The sequence below is a fragment of the Melampsora larici-populina genome (genome assembly GCF_000204055.1).
Source record: "Melampsora larici-populina 98AG31 unplaced genomic scaffold MELLAscaffold_18, whole genome shotgun sequence".
In the NCBI taxonomy this organism is placed as follows: Eukaryota; Fungi; Basidiomycota; class Pucciniomycetes; order Pucciniales; family Melampsoraceae; genus Melampsora; species Melampsora laricis-populina.
In genome coordinates this window covers 1338379-1362731 of record NW_006768782.1, presented here as the reverse complement: position 1 = coordinate 1362731, position 24353 = coordinate 1338379, and the positions used below count along the sequence as shown (strand labels likewise).

At 40.3% G+C, this 24353-nt stretch overlaps 6 protein-coding genes across 6 annotated transcripts; 5 read left to right on the top strand and 1 right to left on the bottom strand.

The window, feature by feature from the left end:
• Positions 1 to 3978: 3978 nt before the first annotated feature.
• Positions 3979 to 4407, top strand: MELLADRAFT_106611 (uncharacterized protein; the record flags this gene model as incomplete). Its single annotated transcript, XM_007410038.1, has 3 exons — positions 3979 to 4135; positions 4196 to 4279; positions 4346 to 4407. The coding sequence occupies 3 exons, from the start codon at positions 3979 to 3981 to the stop codon at positions 4405 to 4407; spliced, it is 303 nt and encodes a 100-aa protein (XP_007410100.1).
• A 2943-nt stretch (positions 4408 to 7350) lies between these two features.
• Positions 7351 to 7707, top strand: MELLADRAFT_30347 (uncharacterized protein; the record flags this gene model as incomplete). Its single annotated transcript, XM_007410039.1, has 1 exon — positions 7351 to 7707. A coding segment is annotated over one exon (357 nt), but the record flags the coding sequence as incomplete, so codon positions are not given.
• A 1070-nt stretch (positions 7708 to 8777) lies between these two features.
• Positions 8778 to 9980, bottom strand: MELLADRAFT_63275 (uncharacterized protein; the record flags this gene model as incomplete). The annotated part of the gene is made up of 1 exon (XM_007410024.1): positions 8778 to 9980. The coding sequence occupies one exon, from the start codon at positions 9978 to 9980 to the stop codon at positions 8778 to 8780; it is 1203 nt and encodes a 400-aa protein (XP_007410086.1).
• Positions 9981 to 11578: 1598 nt separating this feature from the next.
• MELLADRAFT_106608 (uncharacterized protein) lies at positions 11579 to 12976 on the top strand (the record flags this gene model as incomplete). Its single annotated transcript, XM_007410040.1, has 5 exons — positions 11579 to 11896; positions 11968 to 12046; positions 12104 to 12357; positions 12446 to 12544; positions 12626 to 12976. The coding sequence occupies 5 exons, from the start codon at positions 11579 to 11581 to the stop codon at positions 12974 to 12976; spliced, it is 1101 nt and encodes a 366-aa protein (XP_007410102.1).
• A 1492-nt stretch (positions 12977 to 14468) lies between these two features.
• Positions 14469 to 15176, top strand: MELLADRAFT_106607 (uncharacterized protein; the record flags this gene model as incomplete). Its single annotated transcript, XM_007410041.1, has 1 exon — positions 14469 to 15176. One exon carries the CDS (start codon positions 14469 to 14471, stop codon positions 15174 to 15176), a length of 708 nt encoding a protein of 235 aa, XP_007410103.1.
• Positions 15177 to 18781: 3605 nt separating this feature from the next.
• MELLADRAFT_43462 (uncharacterized protein) lies at positions 18782 to 20659 on the top strand (the record flags this gene model as incomplete). Its single annotated transcript, XM_007410042.1, has 4 exons — positions 18782 to 18865; positions 18958 to 19386; positions 19463 to 19768; positions 19843 to 20659. The coding sequence occupies 4 exons, from the start codon at positions 18815 to 18817 to the stop codon at positions 20092 to 20094; spliced, it is 1038 nt and encodes a 345-aa protein (XP_007410104.1).
• Positions 20660 to 24353: the final 3694 nt, after the last annotated feature.

The window sequence follows — 24353 nt, the reverse complement described above, 5'->3', positions numbered from 1 at the left end:
CATCTTTTGCGGAAGCCCTTCATGCATGAAGGTCTTGACATGCGATACCCAGTATCCCTCAAACCAAACTTCACACGAGTGGCCAGAGGTGAGAAATCTGCCGACCGGTGGAGGGTCGTTTTTTGACCCAACCCTGTAAACGTAACATACAGCTTACGTATCGTTACGTTTACAAGGCACCGTTGGAGATGCTCTTAGGAGCATGATCCCTCTAAATTCATAGGATATACAGTCAAACCTGTCTTAAGTCATACCCCTTGGTCCAACCAATGTGGCATGCCTTATAGCAGGTTATGTCATATGGCAGAGTACCGCCATATGGCATAATTGTATGCCTTTCAAATTATCTCCATAATCACATATCTTCATGTCATAAGACAGGTTTTTTCTGATAGCACAGCTTTTAAGTGTGCCTAATTGCTCCATTTCATGATACTTGAATGGGAATGGGATCAAGGGCACAAAAGATGGATCAAATAAAGTACACATAACATATGTATTTACACACTATGTACACTTTGTGGGGTATTTTATGCCTTAATACCATACTAATGTCCATAAAAAAGTATGCCATAAGGCATTAGACAGAGAAGGCATAATTTGGCCCTGACCATGCTTGTCCAGGCCAAAAGGTATGCAATTTGGCAGGTTAAGCCAATATACAGGTATGCCATACAACAGGTTTGACTGTAATGCAGTTTTGTGCCGCCAAAATGGGTATTTCCAGCCCAAACAAGATTTTCAAAGGCATATTCCTCTAAAATGCATCAGCCTTACGCCATTAGAATTTAGAGAGTTGATGTAACAGGTTTAACTTTTCACATGCCGAAAAGCCCGCAGACCTTGTTTCATGCTACATAAATGAATTGGACTGATGAGTGATGGGCAAGCTTGAGCAAGTTTTCCGGATCCAACTCGCCTGATTCCTTTGTATTCTTTGTTCTTATTCTTCCAATCATCTCTGTGCTGAGATCTAGCCCAACGAACAAGAAAACAACTGGATATAGTCAACGGTCATTTAAGATGTTTGTTCGCCCGATGATATTGGACAACCAACTCGATTCAAACACACGCACAGTAGCTCAGCGCAGGCTGAATGATCGATGTACACATTGATTTGAACCACACTTCGCGAGTTGTGATCGTCCTACCAGCCAGATGGCTTCAAAATTGTCGGAGACAATCAATTACACACCTGCTACGATACCCAGAAATATTCACATGTAGATATCGAGCCATGCTTGATCTCAAGTGTCAGTCGTCAGTTCCTTCGGAATCTGCGGTGAAATAGTTAGACTGTGATCACCTAGCTCTACTTGCATCAACACGTCTCTTGAATGCTTCCCTCATGATCAATCACCTTTGATGATTTTTGAGGAAGAATTGGTCGCGAAATTGCACACAAACCAGCGGTTCCCTGGTTGTTGCTCGGCATCTGTTGTATCAGAGTCCATCAAGTGTGGCAAAACGATATAAGATAGCTGTCAAGTGTTGTAAGTCAACGTAAGACTTTCTCTAAACCAGCAAAAGAAACTCCAATGGGCCAAACATGACGCGAAAGGTTCCGTCATCGTGCCTCTGTCTAGCCGGCCCAGAACCCGTGGCGATCGGTAAATCCAAGCGGTGAAAATTTGACCCAAAAAGTGTAAGCTCTAGATTTCAGCTGCACCGGGCAATGGGCTTGGAACAATGTTTACAATCAAGGCAAGGCTAGCGCTTTATTGGAGCGCTTGGGCCTACATTGAGCTCAGGTGAACCTGAAGTTTTTTAGGAAATAGGAGATCCGATAAAATGTCGCATCGCTTTGGGGATCAGTGCAACAGCATCCTCGAAGACCTCTCTATGGATAAGTTGAACAAATATTCCACATCGTGGATAGTGTTAGATTTTTTTTACCAGGATAAATATTTACCTAGATCGTCGAGTATACGTGATTGCAAAGCAGCTTTTAGGTCAATGAAATGTATATACGGTTACGTTGTCAAAAAAACTTTCCCCATTCCATGAGTTTTACACAACTATGAAACATTTTATAAGACAGTATTCAGGAATGTTTGCGTACCATTCATGAAACTATTCAACTATAAAAGCCCTGCTTCCGATGCTATGTACCTGGGCTCCAAGCAACCGGCGAGCAAATAGAATTGAAGAGGATCACGTCACTCCCATTATTGCCGTCAGTGTTAGGTGAGCAGGAAGTGATGCTCTCCAATCTTGAGAGTCGCCGGTTTTCAACCTTCCAGTATAAGTGATTTAGACACCAGTTAAGAGGAGGGCAATGTGATGGCATGTAAAACTCGATTGTCATCTTTTCAGACTCCACAGAGCTCTCAAGTGATATAAGCAACAAATACGTGTTGACAATCGCCGAATTTCCGCTTTGTGATTTATTGAGTTGAAACCGAGTTGTGGGGTACATGCGCTCTAAGACGTTCAGATCCTCAGGGGTGCCTTTCAAAAAAGTTACGACGACAAAGACCTGTGTATATCAGAAAGTCATTTGAACCCATTTACACGAGTGTATACATAAGAAACACCAGCTTTGGTCATTTAGATAATCACGCGAGTAAAGTGTTCACGCTGAAAAATTAGGTCAATGAGGTCTTTGGTAGACTGCCTATCTTGCAAGACAGATGGTGCAGGTCGACAGCAAGCTCATAGCAAGCAATCATGAGTGGATACGTCAGGCTCACGAAATCATCACAATGTTCGCATCTTTGAACATATCACTAGTCTCAAAGCATTTAAGTAAATGCTCTTTCTTGATAAAAGGATTTTAATTAATGTTCAGCCATAATACTATCTAGCCTTAAAAGACCTGTGTATACATATCAGAAAGTCATTTGAGCACATTTACACGAGTGTATACATAAGAAACACCAGCTTGGTTCATTTAAAGAATCACGCGAGTAAAGTGTTCACGCTGAAAATTAGTTCAATGAGGTCTTTGGTAGACCGCCTATCTTGCAAGACAGATAGTGTAGGTCAACAGCAAGCTTGTAGAAAACAATCATTAGGGGATACTTCAGGCTCAAAGAATTGTCATAATGTTCCCATTTTTGAACACATCACTAGTCTCGAAACATTTAGGAGAAAAAATGATCAGCTATAATACTATCTAGCCTTGATTCCTTGATTTGAGAAATGCATACTGCTCCTTTTCTACAACGATCATCATTGAAAGATGTAAACCTTGATCAGCCGGTGGCCATTGCTCCCCTTCACCTCTCATGGAGTTTCGTAATTGCCAAACTGGAAACCCAAGCATTCGATTTTTTTTGGGATAAAGAAGATATTGCAAACAAAACCTTTGAATAGCACCAGGCTGGAGCAAAATAATATATTGTGACAATCTGATTTGTTCACAAATTGATGGTCTCAGAGCGTAAGCTTGAAGACTGTTTTTTTAAAGGATGAACACCTTAACAAATGTTCAGTCAAATGTTCAGTCGACATATCATTCTCAATCTGTACCATGCAAAAATGTTCTGTTGTCGCCAGATGATCAGTCTGTTTTGTACAATATAAGAAATGCACGACATTGACTCTTCGTAACATCACTCTGAACAAGTGTAAAGCTTGATCGGCCCGCGGCCAGTATGTCATTTTACCTCCCCACTGTGTCTTCAATAAGTATTTAATCAGTCAATACTCGCCGTTGCAAATCCAAGAAATGTGTAAGGGAAAGTATCCTTGAGAAGATCTTCCAAATATTGTTCAGCTACGGAATGAACTTCAGATAGTTTAGGGAATAAAGTCGGTGTTACTAGCTTATGGAAGAACAAGCGAGGTTGGAGTTAACAACACCATAACCCCAACCCCTTCTTCAAAATCTGCAATTAGACACCTTTCCAGGACTTTCTTTTCTGTTTCCCAACCAAACAGACCATTACGTTCCAATTTACTTCAAACTTGATTGAACCCTTCCCGAATACTACTTCCTCATATCTTACAATATCCCCTTCGCCATCCTTGATAATGTCTTGTTGTATTCAATCTCACCCATATGGCCCCGGTGTAGAGCTTGATGAAAACGCAGATATCAAAGTCCCACAAATCGATCAAACCGCTCACCGCGAATCTTTGACCTTGAACGTCTCTTCCACTCAACCTTTCTTCATCGACTCAAACATTGGTATGTAGATTCTTCCACTTGAACACTCATTTCTCATTCTGATACAATTCTCTTTCAAAGATCCTGCCCTTTTGGGAGGACCTGGTGTAGCTTCATTCTTAGGCTACGCTCCATCTGAACCCTTACAAATCGGCGAGGGACCATGTATGTAACTTATATTTTCACATCCTTACCTCAGCTCGAGTCTTACTTTTCTAAACCCAATTGTAGGTACTTCCGGAAGCTCCAAAGGCAAATCCACTTTGGTCCACCAAACCCAAAAGGAACCTTGAAAACAGCCCACTGCGCTCTCCAAACCCAAGAGAACAAAGAAACTTGAGGCACTCGGGTTGTGCCCTGAACCGGGCTGTGGAAGGTGGTTTTGTGGCAAGTTTAACTTGGAGAGGCACCTCAATCACACTCACAAAGATATAAAAGTCCTTGATGCTCAAGGCAAGAGTTGTAAGTCACCCAAATTTATTATTCTCCTTTGAAATTCAATCAACTGATTTCTTTCACCTTCAAATCCGATGCGTTCTTCGACTCTAGACAAATGTCCATGGACCGAGTGCAAAAAAACTCTCAAATCTTTCTATAACGCGAAATGACATGGAAAGACTTGCAAAAAGAAACCAAAGAACTTGTCTACTTTTCAAATGTAAGCTCGACTTTATGAACCATCAAGTCAAAATTTAGATTTCATCTTGACTCTTTATAATTTTTTTTGAAATGTCCTCTAGGCTTATCAACGTAGCAGGACCTTCAACTTAGGCCTTTACACGGGCCTTGTGGATGTGTTTTTGATTATTCTAGAGCTTGATGATTTTTATATGATTCTAAAAACCTTTGAGACACAAAGTTCATTACGATCTGGGATTCTTATCTGCGATCTAAATACTTAGAATCCGTTGTCTCAATCTCTTTTTGCTCAATGATCTATTTCTATTCTTTTATTATCAATGATACTCTATAGCTATACTATTTTAACAAAGGAATTGTGCTCACATTCAATACATTCTGATACCGATATGCTCAATCTATTTTTTTATCATCAATCATGCTCCATATATACACTTGTTGAATGAAGGAATTGTGTTTGGATTCAATACATTTTGATTCAGATACCTCGATCTATTTTTTTACATCCTCATTTTTATCCGCTGGATGGATTTTTTCATTCTTATTTACAACTTCTCTGGCTTGTTCTGTTACGTGCTTCTTGATGTGTGTTCCGCTTGTTTTTAGTATCTTTTGATATGATTGTAACTTGAGAAAAATGGTCATTGTGCTTGTGCTTGTAGTTTGGAATACTGAATGAGAAAACTGGTAGTTATTGACATGTCTTTGTGTGTTTGCTATCCCCCAAAACAACTACTTGTTTTTCTTCACTGACATATACTAAGGATTCAAGATAAATTGATCTTCAGTGGTCAAACTAACATTTGAAATCTAGCATCACGAACACAACATTTAGAGGGAACCTCATACCTCTAATCCAATACATTACCACATGCCCTCAGAGCTTGCTCACTGCACTTGGAGTCGCGAGACTATACAGTCAATCCTCATAGTGTAATCATATGCCTTTTATGTCTTACAACGGTCCACATCCATCCACTTCATTGTTCTCAAAACAATTGGGGTCTAAGGCCCAGTGATCTTCAATGGTCAATCTGCCACCTGTCATCTCGCTATCCCTCACGGAGACAAGACTTGACCAAGTGGTCTTCAGAGGTAAATCCGCCACCTCTCATCTTGCTATCCCGGCCCTCACGCACACAAGACTCAGAGGGATCCCATCCCTATCATGTGATACCACATGCCCTCAAATCAATTCAGCTTGACTTTTTCGACTTATTTTGTATTTGCAAGACCATAAAATTGATCTTCGTAGTGAGATCATAAATGATATGGCTTGTATATCTAACACCGGCGTCCATCCATCCACTTCCCCACGGAAATATCCAAGCTCCACAGATAGATAGGGCTCGGTTCTCCAGGTGGAAAAAGCCGAGATTCATTTAATGGATATGACTCGCTTCACAATCTTAATGATGAGTCAAATGATATGATTACTAGGACTGGATTCTTCCTCACGGCGCTTGATCTCATACTACCAATCACCTTCTAACTTAGTCAGGCCCTGTTCAATCCCACTTTTCAAGGATGTTACGAGATCTTTCGCACAACTGATATTTGTAAAGCATGAAGAAAGCTCTCATGCAAGAATCCCATGACAGTGTATAACCAAATGAGGCTCCTTATATGTGTCTGATTGACCAGTTGAACCCTCTCACTATTTTTGATTTTGACTATTTGCTACTTATTAACCAATTTCTTTACTCTAAATTTGCCACTCAATCATTAAAATTATTCTCGAGATTTCCTTCAGACAGACTTTCACCAAATCCATTTGTTTTGCATTCTCCATGATGAAAATTGAAACCTCGGAAGTTTACAAACCTTAGGACCTTAAGAAATGCATTGGACCTATTCTGGTGTTCATGAAAACCTACATGGCATATATCTTGGTTTATGAGTGACCCAAGAAGCCTCACCTTTTAATTTGTTGTGGTTTGTAAGACCGTGACAAAATTCAAACTCACCGGAGTCTTCTTAACGTTTATGGCCACATGAGTGAGCGGCCCTTGTGTATGCCTGTCTTGTGAACTTGAACAGAATGTTGTTGAGTTTCTGGTCTTCCCTGAACAAATTTTCGTATGTAAGAGGATGGTTTTGCGAATGCTCAGGAACATCCAACAAGAAACCAATGATACATTCAAGAAGAGGTGTGATATGGATGTATCATGAAGACTATCTGTTTCTCTTGAGGTGGCCACGAAGGCACTACCAGTACGCACACCGAATTCCCTCTGCGGACCGGGAACACAACAGCTTGTGACTTACTTCGACCATGCCTAACGAGTGTGGCTCCTTGGACATTGCGTGTGAAACATCTTGAGGTTCCCGTCAGCCCTTTTGAAGGCCAATTCCAGCAAACTGTAAGCTGTGTAGATCATGTGAGTAAGTTTTGGTCATGGGTCTAGACAGGTCCCTTGATTGTGGAATGAATGCGGTGAGTATGCTTATATATGACCTCAGTCTCAAATTTCAATCCTCCATGAAATCGCCGACTTGATATCCTCAAGTATCTTGCAAGTACAAACATTGTCAAGTTTCAAGATTTCACCTTCCTTCCCTATCAAATGGCCACACGCTTGCCCAACCTCGCTCATAATCTTTGCAGTCAGCTTCAAAATACATCACGACGTCGTCTCCGACATGTTCCTATCCCTTCGAACATCCTTCATTCATCAATTCTCAATGTGCTATTAAACGAAGGCTTCGTTTCAGCAGTATCACGCGGGACGACGGATGGACCTGATCCGAGTTCGTTTATCAAGGTACCATTGAGCGATCGAAGGCTTTGGGTAGAACATAAGTTTCGTGATGAACAAGCCGTACTTCGATCGGCTTCGGCAGTCAGTAAACCTAGTTTGAGAGTCTATATGTCAAAGGACGAATTGAAGGATTTCATCGTCGGAAAAGGTAGTAAGGGTTTAAGGTTAGGAGAAATCTGTGTAGTACGAAGTTTGGATGGAAAATCATATTGGGAAGGAAGGGAAGCATTGAAGGTGATAGGAAACGAGGCGGTGGAAGTTGTTTGCCGAATCTCGTCGTAGGAACTCTCAATCGATCTATCCACGACTATGGAGTTAAAACTCCTGTAATTATACATTGTAAGAGATTTTCGTATAGATTATCTTTGATGCCATTGGCTTCTCAGTTCTTATGCAAGATGTGTGTCTTCATTGCAGTACAGAAACAAGCGACAAAATCTATACCACGTGATACATGCCAGTTTTGCTTTGAAGAGAAATTTTCTTGCCCTGGAAAATACGAATTTACTTGAAATCACATTGCTCATGCGAACCTGACTGATTGCTTTCTTCGTCTCCGAAATGATATTGAAGTCCGAATTATAATGCAAACCTCAGAGATTCACCCTCTTGGGTTCAGCAACTCGCAATCTAAGTAACTAGTTGTGGAGTTGGGCACCTTGATTGGTTTCAATTACACTGAGAACTTCTTCAGCTCTGTAGTTTTGAAATCTATAATTTGCATGTGCACCACAAATCAGATAGAAATTTGGATTCTTATAAGGAAACAAAAAGGGTGGAAAACAATTGTATTCAACAGCAAGAAAATTAGGTTGGCACGCCCACACAAAATTTTGTATCCATCTCTCAATTGAATTCAGAAATCAATCATTTGGCTCTACGAGACGCTTTCCTGGTGAACCTGTTGTACAATATAGTCGATCTATAACGTCCGTCCACGAGATGTTAAAAGTTGCTTTGATTTTTGGCTGTGCTCAACATTATGAGTTCACATCTCTAATTGTCAGCCAAGCTATGCTCTCTTGATCCAAAAATGGGCTTGTACATGCGAAAAAAAGAAAAGTCTACAGCTTGAAGGCAATTGCTCTAGATCAATAAATATCAAAGGCGAGTATGCATTTGTAACGACCATCAGAGAAATTGTCAATGGGAAAAGATACAACAACAAAAGACATCAACATCATCTGATATGCGTCGGTAGCAGTCATTAAAACATTAAGATACAACCAAAATCAAGACATGAAAATAAATGCGAATGAGACCTAAGCGTCGGAAACATTTGTGAAGTGTTCCTGAGAAACTGTGTTTCTTTCTTTGTCATTATAGAACCATCTGTCTAGTACCTGGTAGAATGTGGACTCTGGACCAAAAACAGATCCACAGTCAATAAACAAGACAAAAACCAAGCACTCTACCATGTTAGCAGAAGCTTTGCATACTTTGTCGCCGGTACCTATCTTTGGCTTCACAAGTTGTTTGTGAGGGTGAAGCCATCTATCTGCCCATGCAGCCAAAGTAGTATTACAATTCAACTCTATAAAAGCCAATCCTAGACCTTTCTTCTTTTGTGTTTCGGTACCCATTTCTGCGAGTCTTTCAGCAGACCACAATCCCAGGAGACAATCCCCAATCCATTCTAATTTTCGAAATGTGCGTTCCGCTGGGTCCGGCCAGAGTACCTTTTGTAACAAAGTCTTGTTATGAAACCGATATTTCAAGCTAGTTTCTAAAGCATTCAAGTCTGAGGCTTTCTGCGCGTCAGGCTGTTCCTCGAGATGTAAGTTTGAACAATATGCGAGCCAATCTACATTGGTGATTTCGTTGATAGAGCCAAGACCCAACCTTCTGGCTAATGTCAAAGTAGGTGCCATCTTTCCTGAAAGATAACAGGCTCCCAAGATATATGGAATGCCTTTAAATTCCTTGGGTGTTTCTAGTGTACATACACGTTCAAGAATCACAGCAAGTTGTTCTATATTTGTGGATTGAATTATTTTCGAAAGGGACCTCTCAAGTTTTCTCACTTTTGCTTTGGGATATTGAAGAAAAATTTGCATCGAAATTGCCATCTTCATGAATGCTCTTCCCACTTGCTCGATATTTCTATTACCAGGTCCATTTCGCCAAAGAATTAGTTTTTTCAACACACCGGACAGGTAATCTTCTGTGCATTGCGATACCATTGGAATATTATCAGATTCTCGCGCTCGAATTAGGTGGAGAATCGTATTGATTGAAGTCGCAATCCTCCAAAATCCGGTAACCTCAGTTTGTGCGTCCGACCCATGATTGAGATTCATCCTGGAATTGAGATAACTAGAGTTGGCTACCCAGAAGTTACCATCGGCGAGGCGAGGTGCCGGTGATTTCGAGTGATAGGTCCCAGGAGTCGTACAAAGTGGTTCGGGAGTTTCGAGGTCCTTTCTATGTTTGAACGCTTCAACCGCCTTGCTTAGGTCAATCATATCATTCCAGTCGATTTTTTGTCTAAAAAGGGGAACAATGAACGCATCGGGTCTGGATGCATCAATCAATGCATCATTCCCCATCGAAAGTTGACAAAAATTCTGTAGAGCTTTCACGCTTGATGATTTCCCCTGCTCCTCATGCGAAAGGTCAAGTTTTTCCCCTGCTGTGATTTCAAATGAAAAACCTTCATTGTGAAGATGTCTTTGAACTTTATCTTCCTTCAAAAGTTGAGATGATGTAGAAATCAGTCCTAGGAAAAGATATTCGTCAGTTTTACAAAATTCAACTTCCATCTTGTATAACCAAATCTCATCGGCATTCCACAAATCTAGGTGTGACTCTGGATATCCAAACATCGGACGGATTGGCTGTACGTCACCATGGAATTGTGTTGAGCGTGACTGTACATCCATTGCTTGCCTAAAACAGTGAATCGTGTGTCAAATCAGTACGTCAGTGAAAAAAAATATTTCGGAAGTCACATTGCTTACAGACACTCACTGTTGAGAAATTTTGAGTAGAAAAAGAGGGTCGTGTCCTGCACTTGTTTTCTTGAAATATGTAGAAGATAAAGATTGCGCGTAAAAGTCAGAAGTTAAATTTATGGTATGTTGAGGGGTTTTGGAGTTGTCGATATTGCGCTAGCTCCAGGCTTGCTGATCAAGAGATTGTATGATTTGTTTTTGTTGTGGGCTCTTGATTGGTGCATGGCAAAGTTTGCTTACTTATAAGACTTTGGAGGCTCAGTTACTACAAGTTCTTTTCGATTGAACATCAATTATCAGGCAAGTTTGGTCACCTGAGCCATCCATCAATCCTCTGAAATCCGGTTAACGGTCTTCATAGGATCTATGTACAAGCTCGTAAGAAATCGCAACAGTGGATTTTGAGCCACCTACAACTTACCCAATAAGGAAAGTGACTCTCGCAAGTGGTTCTGACGGCCTCAGCGAGTTGTGCAACAGGTGGTTACATGTGATTTTTAGGAATTGAAAGACACCTTTGAACCTTGATACCTCCCCGAGTACACCAGACATCACAGGTTCTGCTACTGCCTGAGGAGGGACTGATGAAACTTGATGTTTCCAGAAGCCTTTACAAAGACACAACCTAGGCTGAGAGGGCTGAGCCTATCGGTCACCATCTCTTACATTTCGCAGGGCCGTCATGGTGGGCATGGAGGCGTTGTGATCAGCCGACGTTTGTCATATTTGATCACTAATCTCAGCTCGAACATCCCTTCGCACAGAGTCATTCCCTCATCAAGCAAAATAGTTTGGTAGCACAATGACTGCAGTGCAGCAATACTGAAGTTCCGCTTTGGGGTCCAGTCCGATTCTTGCGTTACGCATCATACCCCGATTTTGCGTTAAAAACTATTTAGTCTCTTGATACTTTGATACATCTCTCCAACATTTTATTTCCAGCTATAAAGGACTGGGCATCGTGACTCCAGTCGATTGACTGGTCCCATAATTGTTACAGTAATGGGCAATGATCCGAAGCCCGGTTGGAGATGTGCGGTAAGCTCTGCTGGCGAAAGTCGTTTGAGTCGACGCATAGACTCAGCTCAACCCACCTTCTCAAAAGAGTCATGACCGAACTATCAGACTCTAATGAAGTCCTTTACACCGTCCTCAAAACCACCATCTATAAGGCACCGATTCAAGCCGCTGCCGTCACGAGTGATTCACAATCAAGTCAAGTGCCATATCCTCATCATCTCAACCTCAGCGTCATGGTGGAGGCTACTTTACCACTCAATGTACCAATAGAAGAATGCGAGGTCCTTCCTGCACCTGATCATATGGTACAGCTCGGGGTTCAAATCAAACACGCCCGCGTTTTGCTTAAGCCCTACGAAGGTCTGGTGACCCCTCTGATGACAGTCCTCATCAGCGTTTTGAGCAAGGTATAGATCTATGCAATATTCCTACTTGAGTGATAATTCTGCTTATGTTTTGTGCGTCCTTTGTCATTCAGTATGGCCGAGACGGGCGCGCGTGCTTTGAAAAGGTAGAAGAGCAGGTGTGCAAACCGGGCAGCAAAGATTATTCGAGTGGTTAGCCGCTCCTGAGCTCGACGTTGAATCTTTATTTCTAACTCTCTTGATGATCAGTCGGATTACAAATTTCACCGTTGGACGAACCAACCAGGCGTCGGTTTGCATCAGGAAAACCCATCGCATATCTCAAACGTGCACAGATTTTGATAACTTTTTCGGGATCGAGCCTCTCAAACCTTGAGACCCACTTGGCCACTTCTCCGCTAGGAAGACCGTTAGCGGTCTCTCTGCAAAGAGTTACTGAGCAAATGCTAGCACGGGGATTTTTGAAACACTGGCCATTTGTTTTTAATCGGATATGGAGAGAAGTACATCCTCCCTGTTCACGCTAGAGAGGTTCATCGTCCTGATCCCGTTTGACTACATTTCTTACTGAATTTGAAGAAAATTGTAAAGGGTTGGCCAATTCAAGACTCGATTTCCAACTCACTACATCAATTGGCCAGTCGCAGTCGAAACCCAACCTTGCTGGCTAGATTGCACGATCTCAGAGAGGTCAACCTTTTGATTCTCTATCTGATTGAACGCAACGGTATTCACACGGAAGCTGAGGGATACTTATATTCCAACGCATAGACTTCTGATACACGGCCACTCGTAGAGGTACTGAGTCAAAAGCTTTTTGACCTCCACAAGTCTCTTGAAAAACCGATCATCATCATTCCGCAAGCCCGTCGATCACCTGAACTTGATTTCTCTGATCTTGAAGAAAACGACGAACCAGACGGTAAAAGTGAAAAGCCAATGCAGATCAAAGTTGAAAACACTCATGACGACAACGTCCTTGAGTTAGATAGTGAAATTGAAGAAATCTTAGACTGCAACTCGCAAGGCAGCTTGTCTATCTGTAGTATGGGCTCATCCTCCTTGTCTCTTCTGGATCAGCATTGTTCAGACAATGGATCCGACGACTCGTTGCTTGGTTAATGTACAAATGTGTTCTTTCATACAACATCAAATTAGTGCTTGAGATCAGCAGAGAGATGCTTCTCTAGTACATATCATTGTTTGCGAGATCATACAACACCACAGGGTCTAGTTGAACTTTGACATGTGCTAAGTTGAGAAAGATGCTCGAGATTTTTGACCAGTGAGGATGTATCGCTTCACCCCCATCTTCATCACCAAGACATGGCTTGTTGATACATTTCATGAGATGTGGAGAAACACCGCAGAAGCTGGATTGACCCGCAAGCACTGCCACTGAGGTCAAGGATAAAATGTGCCTCGAGTCCAACATATGCTTCAAAATCAGATATCAAGCCCAAAACCTCCCATAATATACATTATCAGGCCGTGCTCGATTGTACCTGATCGATACGAGCATTTTGATTTATTTTGGTCCGGCGGAGAACAGAAGTCATCGTTTCGACGGCATTTCATCAGACAAATCACGAACAGAATACACACGAGGCAGGACCGATCAATGTGGTGGAGGACCTGATTAAGGTTATATTGAACTGGGTTATATATTTGCAGTGAACGGTATCATCGAACTTCAAGCGAAAGGAATTCTTCTCACGTTGATTTTTTGATTCACTTTCCACCATCTGTCTCTCTCTATCTATCTCTTTCCAACTCTTTGGTTTGTTCATCACAGTCATTACAAAATACGTCAAGTAAGATCAAGTATGTTTTAAATAATTTCTCACTTCCCACACCAGACCTTGACTACCAAGCGAATTCCGAAAACTTTAACTTGGCTCAAAAACTTACCTTACAATCCCTTGTTTTTTTTCTCTCGTCTTGGTTGAGGATAAATAGAACCTATTCATCGATACAAGAACTTCAAGAATCACTCGAAAAACTCCCAAAAAACCGGCATCTGAATTTTTCCGTTTTACATCTTTCACTCGAATTTGGCGACTTTATTCCACCTTCGATCAAGTTTGTAGTCATCTTGATTGACTTCAACATAGCCTTGTACCTTCTCAAGACCTTAGCTACATTTGAGTTGATTTTCAAATCGATTAACTTGAACATAACCCGTAGCAGTATAACAGATTCAACCCAAATTTCCTCCGATTCTATATATTCGTTGGGTACAATTGCCATCACCATCCTACATAAACGTCTGTTTCAGATCGTATTAGACTGTCAAGTAGACCGATCACTTTGTTTGAAGTCGAGTAATTGGGAATTGGTAAAGTGCGGACCTTGCCTAGAATTTCCGTCAGAGATCATATTATGGTGCATTCTCAACTGACGGTCTTTATTCTTGTAATCTTTGATGATTTCAGTCACAGAACATTTCTTCATCCTTAAAGATTTTCACGCGGCTGATTTTCTGTCACCAAAGTTAACCACATAGAAGTTTGTTCATTCCATCTCTGACAGCGTTTCTCTCCAGTAAGTTTCGTTGGGCAACCTGCAAGTAGCTAACCTTTTGGTGAACACGACTTTCAGCTTTCGATACACAATGAACTCGAAGAAACCTTCCCACCTCACTCTTTACATTCCAGGACCCATGAAGATGGAGAGAGCTCAGGATTTAGGTTCCCAAACCACATCCGATTTCGATCATCGTTCTCCTACCAGTCGAGTTTCGGCCAGCGTGATCCTCACCCTAGATTTCTTACTTATCTCAGTCTTATGCCTCACTTTTAGTAACTCGTCTCATATCTTCAATTCAACCAGTTTAAGTACCATCACAAGTGAAAGGAACGGATGTCAAGCATATGAAAATCTCACACCTTGGTCTTCTCAAAGCCAGTATTGGTTGATGTGGTATGCTTGGTTTAAGATGGCTAGTGGAGTGATTATCTTGAATCGAGGTTTACCAACTCGTCAAGGTTGGATAAAAGTATCCTCAACCAACTATTTAATTTTCTCTATCTTTATCAGTCTCTTAGGATTTGTTGCTTTACAAGTCAATCGATTACTTCCATCTGCTTTAAACAATCAAGAAGGATTCTTAATTCAATTAACCGAAACTTTTCTTTGTTCAATTATCTCTTTATTCTTTTTGGCTATTCCTGGATTTTGTGCTTATTGGGCTCTTTCAGGTATTCTTCATGAGATTTGTAGACTTTCGGTTTGTTGTTTTGGTTCTTCGAAATCTTATGATGATCAGGATCTAGAAGTTTGTTCTGAACCTTATGATCAACTTCCAGCTTATTACGTTTGAACCCTTTATATCAATTCATAAATCTCTTGACAGTATCTTACTTAGCTTAAAGTTACTTCCTCTCATGTGTTTCAATCTTTGGCAACACCTTGTGGTTTTTTTACGTGTGTTTTTCTGTTCTTCATCTTCAAAGTTTTTAAAAACATCTCATTCCCTTTTTTTCTTCTTGAAAAATCATGACTCTATTCCCTCTTAATGTTACATAATCAATGATGTATCAATCTTGAATTCATAAAACCAAAAATCAATTGAATAGTATTTTCTAAAGAATACTTGAAGGGGTTTTTTCTTGTCTTTTTTATTCTTGTTGTAGGATCAGATTTTGTTTTGAATTTGTTAAATGTTATACATGTTTTTTTTATCTAAAGTATTGATTGACTGGTATTTATGATTGTAGAATTGTAAAACTATATCATCTTTTTCTTTCTGCTTACTAACTAGTCAATTGATCTGATAAGCTCAATTTTTTTAAAACCATTATGAGTTTGGTCAAACAAACCTATGTAGAGGCTTGTTGTGCATCTATACGTCCAAAAGTTGAGATTTTTTTGCAAAAATTTTCTCTTCGTAAAAGATTGTGAAATGTATTTTGTGTGTAAGATTTAAAGATGATCATGATGAGTTATTATGTACAAAGAATGTTGGAGTGGCTATGAACCCAGAGTGCTAGAGTTCCTACTCTTTACAGGAATTAAAAGATGTCTATATAATCATCACCTTTTATTCTCTTGATCAAAAACACCAAGAATGAAATCAATTTCAATTTACTTACTTGATGTCATTGTGACTCAGGTTTCGTGTTTCTAAATGACTTTCAAAAATCATCATTGTGTGATGATATATCAACAAAGATTCTAAAGGTTTTACAATCAATTTACTGGGGGATAGACCTCAAGGTGGTCTTCCAATTAACGTTCTTTCAAGTCAAGATAGATCAATTTCATGTCTTGAAAATATCCCAAAAATTTGATAACTTTCTACATACACCTTGATCAGTTCTGAGCTAGTGAGGTTTGGAAATATATGATGCTTGTGCTCGCAACTCTCAACACTCTTGAAGTCTAGTTGTGTTTGTACGTACTTCACACGAAGCTTTTTTGTGATTCTGATATGATCTGTTATGAAGGTGATTGGAATCTGGATGCACGGTGAAAGGATGTGTATGTTGTAGAGGATTTAGTGGTTAATTTAGAACAGTTCCTCCAAACAGGTGAGAGCTTGCACAAGTCTGATCGGAAGGTGTCAAATGGGATGAGTGTTTAATGGGCGGTTAAATCAATCGAAAAATGTGAAGGAAGATGATCGAGATGTATGGACTGTTAAGTTATATCATAGCGCTAAGCTTAATGACGCGTTTCAGTACTGATGCGATCTGATTGGTTGAGCACTAAACAGGCTGGAGCTTAAGGTGAGACAGCGCGGGTGTCATAGCAACAGTTGACGCGCGCGCCCAGACTCCAGACTCAGAAGAGTGGAGTGAAGACTGTACAATACAGTGCAGTTTGTTTTGTTGTTGTTTTCGTCTTTTTTGGCGCTTTGTGGATTTAATCTGAGCGTCTAAGCTGTATTTTCCTTGTTATGTGACTTAAGTGTTGATTTTTTTTTCTACGGTCGCGTGTTTAGTTTTGATTGAAACGCGTTGAAAGTTCGAGATGAGTAGAGAGAGATACTTAGTGTTAAGGTCTTTGATTTGATGAGTTGAGTTGAGGTTTTAAACTGAACTGTATGTAAGCTGCTGAGAGTTTAGTTAGTTTTGATTAAAATTTAAGTAGTTTTAGTTTTGATTTTGAGGAGAACTTTAAATTTTGATTTTTTTTGATTTGCGTACTTGGATTGTAGTGAGTGATAGGCTTGATGACCTTGACCTTCTTGAGTTGACATTATATAAACTAATCTATCATCATCTTCATCACTTCACTTCATACAAATCAATCGATCTTGTTCTCTTTTCTTATCTTCTAGTTCTTTAAAGCTTTGATTCTTAAAACTCTTTAACTTGACTTCTTTTCACTTATCATCAAAACTAATCATCAAATACTCATCAAATACTACCACTCTCAAGATTACCACTCAACTCAGCACTATCAATCATTAACTCATTCAATTTGGTCAGTCTCATTAGCCTTTCATCACTAATCCTCATTCATCTCATCAGCTCACTAATATCATGCCTTTCTTATTTCATTTCCCCTATAGGTCTTTGATTGATCGATCTCATCATCAAAAACTCAAACCTCCGAACCTCTTCAGTCTCTATAATCTCACATTAATCTCTCATTCAATCGATCATCTCATTCTTCAATCTAATCAACTCTAATCGATCCTCCTCAAAAAACAAACCATCTCACTGTCTTGACTCTTTCAGCTCTAGGTAGCATGGCGGTAAGTTTGGGTTCATTCCTCAAAACGCGGGTTTTATACCTATTCAGTCACTTCTTATCAATCATAATATCATACCCAGAGCCACCTGACTGGCTCTCATCAAATTGGGTGTCGTCTTGAGTAAAAAGTGCCAAGTATCATGGAGGGTACAACTCTCTAAATTTTCCGACCAATTTTGGTCCTAGACGCGTCCATGACCGTCCTTTCCCACATCTTAACCGTTCTCTTATTCAGTTGCTCGGTGCATGACACTTTCCCATCGTACACGCGACGACTGTCACGTCATGCTCCCGACTTTAGCTTTCTCATCTGCTTCCACTCTTTCACTATCTTGACTTCCTTTCCCTTTGAATCGTAACTCATCCTCTTGCTTTTCCTCCGATTCTTATAGCCTCCTACTCGTCACTCTACTCGGTTGGGTGTTACTTCCAACGCTGTTCCAAAGAAGGAGGACGAGAACGCAGGTGTGAACGTGTCTAAGCTCGGTGTACCTACCCGTACTTTACGTGGACGAACAGCGAGTATTGCTCAAGGTACAAAGGTATGTCCGATTTCCATCTCCTTCCATGTTTCTTTCTGTCTTCTGATCATCTTTCCTGTGTCCCCAGACTCAGCTAGCTAACGGCAAGACCGCAACCACCGCCCTTGCCACGAACGGTCGTAAACGGATCTTAGATGATCGCACAAACAACGTCAAATCTATCAGTACCACTGCCATCGTACCTACCAAGCCAGCAACCAAGGCTACTGCTGCCGTTGTCACTCGCAAAGCTTCTACATTAACACGCAAGGCTGGAGCAGCTGAACCAATGGTACTCGAAGATGTTGCGATCAATCAACCCGTCACCAAGACTAGTGCTCGGCAAATCAAACCTTTGAAACGCAATGCTACAGCTCCTGCTCCCGAACCTCGCCGGCCAACAACAACATCAACCACTGTTGTCAAGAAGAAGGTCGCTCTCACTGCGAGACCGGCTTCCAAGAATGTGGCTAGTACCGCTCCAGCTCGGCAGAGTAGTCGTCGCGCTAGTGCGAATCGATCGGGTGTGGTGAAGATTGAAGGTGAAGGGCGACTGTCCAAGAAACCGAGAACGAGTGAGCCGGAAGAGATTGAGAAGGAAAACATTCGAACTGAGGATGCTGATGATGAGATCATGATGGAGAGTTCAAAGGGCAAGGAAGTCGAAAAGGTCAAGTTGAAGGATGGAGAACAAGGATGGGAAGATTTAGATGAAGGTGATGAGGAGGACCCCTTGATGGTTAAAGAATATGTTAATGAGATCTATCATTACATGTGCGAGCTTGAGGTATGTTTGTTCATCTGCTGCGATCGAAACGATTTGGTGATGGATGGGATTCAGCTCATTCTTCTTCCGTATCTTGTCATCCTACCCAACAGCTTGAAACCCTTCCTGATGCCGATTACATGTCCCGTCAAAGTGAATTGACATGGAAGATGCGAGGTGTTTTGGTAGACTGGATCATCGAAGTGCACTCGAAATTCCGATTGTTACCTGAAACTCTTTACCTTGCCATCAACTTGATGGACCGATTTCTTACTAAACGAACAGTCGCTCTCATCAAATTCCAACTGGTTGGAGTCACTTCATTATTCCTTGCATCTAAATATGAAGAAGTTATCTGTCCTAGTGTGACAAATTTTCTGTACATGACTGATGGAGGATACGAAAATGAAGAGATTTTGAAGGCTGAAACTTATATGTTAGAGATGTTGAGCTGGGATCTTCGGTATCCTAACCCATTGAACTTCTTGAGGAGGGTCTCCAAGGCAGATCACTATGATATCCAATCTCGTACATTTGCTAAAGTAAGTCATTCCTTGTATCACTCGTTCCTTGATCACCGTCTTAAGGCTTAACTAATGCTTTGATTGTTGGGTATAGTACTTTATGGAAATTTCGATTGTTGACTACCGATTAGTCGCCACTGCACCTTCACTTTTAGCAGCCACCTCGATCTGGTTATCAAGGAAACTCTTGAACCGAGGAGAATGGGATGCAAACTTGATTCATTATTCTGGATACACACAGGATGAGATCCTTCCTACTGCTCAGATCATGGTTGATTATATCCTTCGGACCGGTTGCAAGGTTTTGGGTATCGGACTTGAACCAAACTTCGTGGGTGCTGTTGGATACGAAGGAGGAAACGAACATGGTAATTTGTTCAAAAAGTATTCTACTCGAAAGGTTTGTCATTTTGTTTTATGTGATTTCATCCATTAGGCCCGTCTGACAAACCAAATGTTTTTTCGAATGATCAGTTTTTTAGAGTCAGTGAATTGGTACGAGATTGGGCTGTGGAAACGTATACTTATGAAACACCTACTGGATTCGAATGGGATCGATTAGAAGAATGGGCACATGTAAAAGACACGGGTGATGATGTGAATCTTACACGTAAAGGTGGAAAGAAAACAAATGGAAAAATGATTAAAAAGGAGATGGATGAAGATGATGCTGACGATCATGAAGTTGAAGAAGATCAAAATGAAGAAGAAGAAGATGAAGAATAGTAGTGTTGTGATCATATCATGAGGGTTTTTTTTTCATCATCAATTTCTTTTTTTTCTTTTGGTTATCTTTTGATGGTGGGTTATATCTTTTATGTAATTGGTTCTTGGGTATTTTGTGTGCGTGTGTGTGGGTGTGATGTTTTTCTTTTTTGACACATAAACAGATGACCGAAAAAAAAATTTGTTTGTATGTCTGCCTGTGATGTTTCTTTTTTTGGTTTGGTTTTAACTTTTTTCATTTTATTTTTTCTTGGGTGAATTTTTGAAATCTGGACCATTAGTTTTTTTTGTTTTTTGTTTTTGTTTTTGTAGATTGATGATGATGATTGATCATCATCTTTGGATGATCGATCATCATCTTTGATGACAACTACTACTACGAGAAGAAGATAAAAAAATATGACTGTTTTGATTGGTTTTCTTTTCTTTTTCTTCTTTTGTTTAAAAGGTTCTTGAAGAAGAAAGGAAAAAAACAGTTGAAACTGGGCTACGTATTTGTGATTTTTTGTGTCTGTTTTATTTAAAAATGAGAAATTAATTTAATTATTGATGTTTTTTTTTGAGTATGTATATGTGTAGGAAGGAAAGAAGGAAGGAAGGATTGAATGGTTTGTGAGATGAGTACCTAGAGGAAAGGTTTATGAAAAAGTCGGAGAGAGAAAAGGGTTCAGGGTATTTATGTACAAAGTGGGTGATCAAAAAGTTATGTATGGTTTGATAAATAGTAAGGTTACAAAAAGAGCTTATTTTGCACCATGCCCCTGTGTTGATTTAAATTTGGCTTCAAGAAAAGCTTTGATCTGATCTTACATTGATGATACTATGTAAGTTCTCGATATTTTTTAGAGGGGATTGGGTTCCATGCATTTGTGTGTTATGGTAGATATAGGTATATGTGTAGGGATTGGATCATTAGCTAAGATTGTAGGAAAATGATTTTTATGATATGTGAATACATAGATGAAAAGGATAGTAAGCAGGATCTTGTTTATCTGTGTAGAGATATGAGGAAATAAATATACCTAGTAACAGTTGGTATTTGGAAAAGATTTATTGTACCAGTGTGTTGGTTTAGGCTTGGCTTTAAGAAAATATAATATCTGATTAGATATTGATGATACCTTAGTGAATATTTTTTTAGAGGGGATTGGGTTCCATGCTTTTGATGTTTTATGGTAGGTATAGGTATATGTGTAGGGATTGGATCATTAGCTAAGATTGTAGGAAAATGATTTTTATGATATGTGAATACATAGATAAAAAGGATAGTAAGCAGGATCTTGTTTATCTGTGTGGGGATATGAGGAAATAAATATACCTAGTAACAGTTGGCATACAAAAAAGATTTATTGTACCAGTGTGTTGGTTTAGGCTTGGCTTTAAGAAAAGATAATATCTGATTAGATATTGATGATACTAAAGTGAATATTTTTTTTGTCAGAGGGGATTGGGTTCCATGTATTTGATGTGTTTTGGTAGGTATAGGTATATGTGTAGGGATTGGATCATTAGCTAAGATTGTAGGAAAATGATTTTTATGATATGTGAATACATAGATAAAAAGGATAGTAAGCAGGATCTTGTTTATCTGTGTGGGGATATGAGGAAATAAATATACCTAGTAACAGTTGTCATTTGGAAAATATTTATCGTACCAGTGTGGTGATTCAAGCTTGGCTTTAAGAAAAGATAATATCTGATTAGATATTCATGATACTAAAGTGAATATTTTTTTTGTCAGAGGGGATTGGGTTCCATGTATTTGATGTGTTTTGGTAGGTATAGGTATATGTGTAGGGATTGGATCATTAGCTAAGATTGTAGCAAAATGATTTTTATGATATGTGAATACATAGATGAAAAGGATGGTAAGTATCTTGTTTATCTGTGTAGAGATATGAGGAAATAAATATACCTAGTAACAGTTGTCATTTGGAAAATATTTATCGTACCAGTGTGGTGATTCAAGCTTGGCTTTAAGAAAAGATAATATCTGATTAGATATTCATGATACTAAAGTGAATATTTTTTTAGAGGGGATTGGGTTCCGTGTATTTGATGTGTTGTGGTAGGTATTGGTATATGTGTAGGGATTGGGTCGTTAGCCAAGATTGTAGGTTTTAGGTCTGACTGTTCCACTCTTTCTTGGAGAGCATGAAGGATTAAAAACTTTGCAGAGTTCTAAGCCTTCAATCACAGGCAGGTCTGTCATTGGGGCCTGCGTCCATCACTCACTCTAGGTGGTGAGTTGGTGAGCAAGAGTTGCTTTACACAGCTGAGGAGGCCTAAAGTGAGGCTTACCCTTGGCGGGTGAAAGCCTAGACCCTGGGCCTTTTTGATGAGGGACTCACAAGCTCCTTCTGATGAAAGACTTGTGAGGGTTTCCTTGGAGGCCAATGTTGTCAGATGTCTGAAGGCAGGGGGTGAGACAGAGAGAGGGGGAAGAAGCTTTGATCAAACCTTGGGCAGAAGGGTTCTTTGAAATTGTGGGTTTGAAGAATGAGTGGGATGTGAGCTCTTAGGTGATGAGATAAGGGAAAGAGGAAAAGCAAGGCAGAGGGAAAAAGGCCTGAAGAGAAAGCTTTTTCTGGAGCTGTGGGAGGGAAAAATGATGGTACAAAAGAGCTCAAAGGTCAACAAGGAGTCTTTGAGAGACTGTAGGATTTGTCATCTGACCATCTGTGTGTCTGGCATGGCCAGTTATGTGGTAACCGGGGGATATCCCCTAGACTCCTGCAACATGGATGGGGGTTATTCCTTGTGCCTTGTCAAAACCCAACAATTAACTGGTATTGACACACAACCTATTGAGGGAGGTCCTAAGGCAAGTCCACTCTAACTTCATCGAAAGTGAGCCTTCAGAATTTGCTCAATTTTTCTTTGAACCAATCACTGTGTCTGTTTAGGGTTTGCGTGTCAATGAGCACACACTGAGGTCCAACTCCCTTTGAGGCAGAAAGGGAAGTTGTGTGCGCTTGTTGATGAGCAAACACTACCCGGGGACATGGTGAATACATTAATTTGTTGACTTTTCCTGTGATGTTATCTTATGCTAAAACAGTGGGATCTAAGTCATGCACAATATACCTTATAGATTCCACAAGCATGACAATATCCAGCAATACATCCAGATATGTTACAACATAATCCTTATCATGTACTGGCTAGGCAACCCCCAGGCACCCTCTCTCCAGCAGTACATCAACAACATCAAACACAGCCAACATTTCCACCAAACAATCATTATCAAGAGTCACCCAACACCCTGTACTTACTTGAGTATCCCCTACCACCACCACCTCCTCATCCCAATCTCTATCACAGCGTCCATCTTACTATGGCTCATCAAAGTGCACACACAGAGAGGTTTGGAAAAAAAATGACACTTTTTTCATTCAGTTTCTTTGTCAGACTTTGGTGAAATTCTAGCACCCCTTTAGTCTCAGGAAAGGATATCTGACTTCCTATGTCTAACGGTCTCACTGCCTGAGGAACTCAAGAAGGGCTGTCTGTGCATGGTGCTTAAGATCATCTGAAGCTTGTATCCACCCTCTATGAGATGTCATTTGTGTGAGCACGTCGACCTGACACTTGAGTTTTTACACTGTGTATATTTATCACCAATCTTCTAACTCATCCAAACAAGGGCAAAATTCCCTTTCAACTTGTCAAGATGAAGACCTTATCTGCATCCATAGCAAACATACAAAAACCATTGAGGCAGAAGAACCCCCCAAAACTTACAAATTCCTGGATGATCACTCTGATGACCCCTTTGCTGAGGACAACACATTCATTTCAACATCCAATTCAACTTTGAACAGGCACATCATCAACTCTAAGCCCAGTAGTACTTCAAATGATACTCACACACTTACCTTGACCAACCTCACCACCTTTGGACAAATCACTAGCAAGTTTGATATCCCTGAAAATGACCTTGAACAAGTTTGGATCATCTTTTAGGTATGTAATTATCAGTTTTTATCATTGAAGAACCAAAACTCACTTGAAATTGTATAACATAGTTTTATAGGCCAGTTTTTGGCGAAAAGCCCCGGCCAATCTCAGGCCAAAAAATCAATGCGTTGAAGTCATTCGTTTGAGCGGCTCGAGCTCAAGAGCGACTTAGTTAAGCTTGCATCGTATGTCCCAAACTTAACTTGTAAGTCCTTCCCCAACGGCCCGAGGCTCGGCATCGTACCGGACATTTGAAATTAACCGGTGTTGAAGTTCGATGCTGACTGAACTTAACCAAG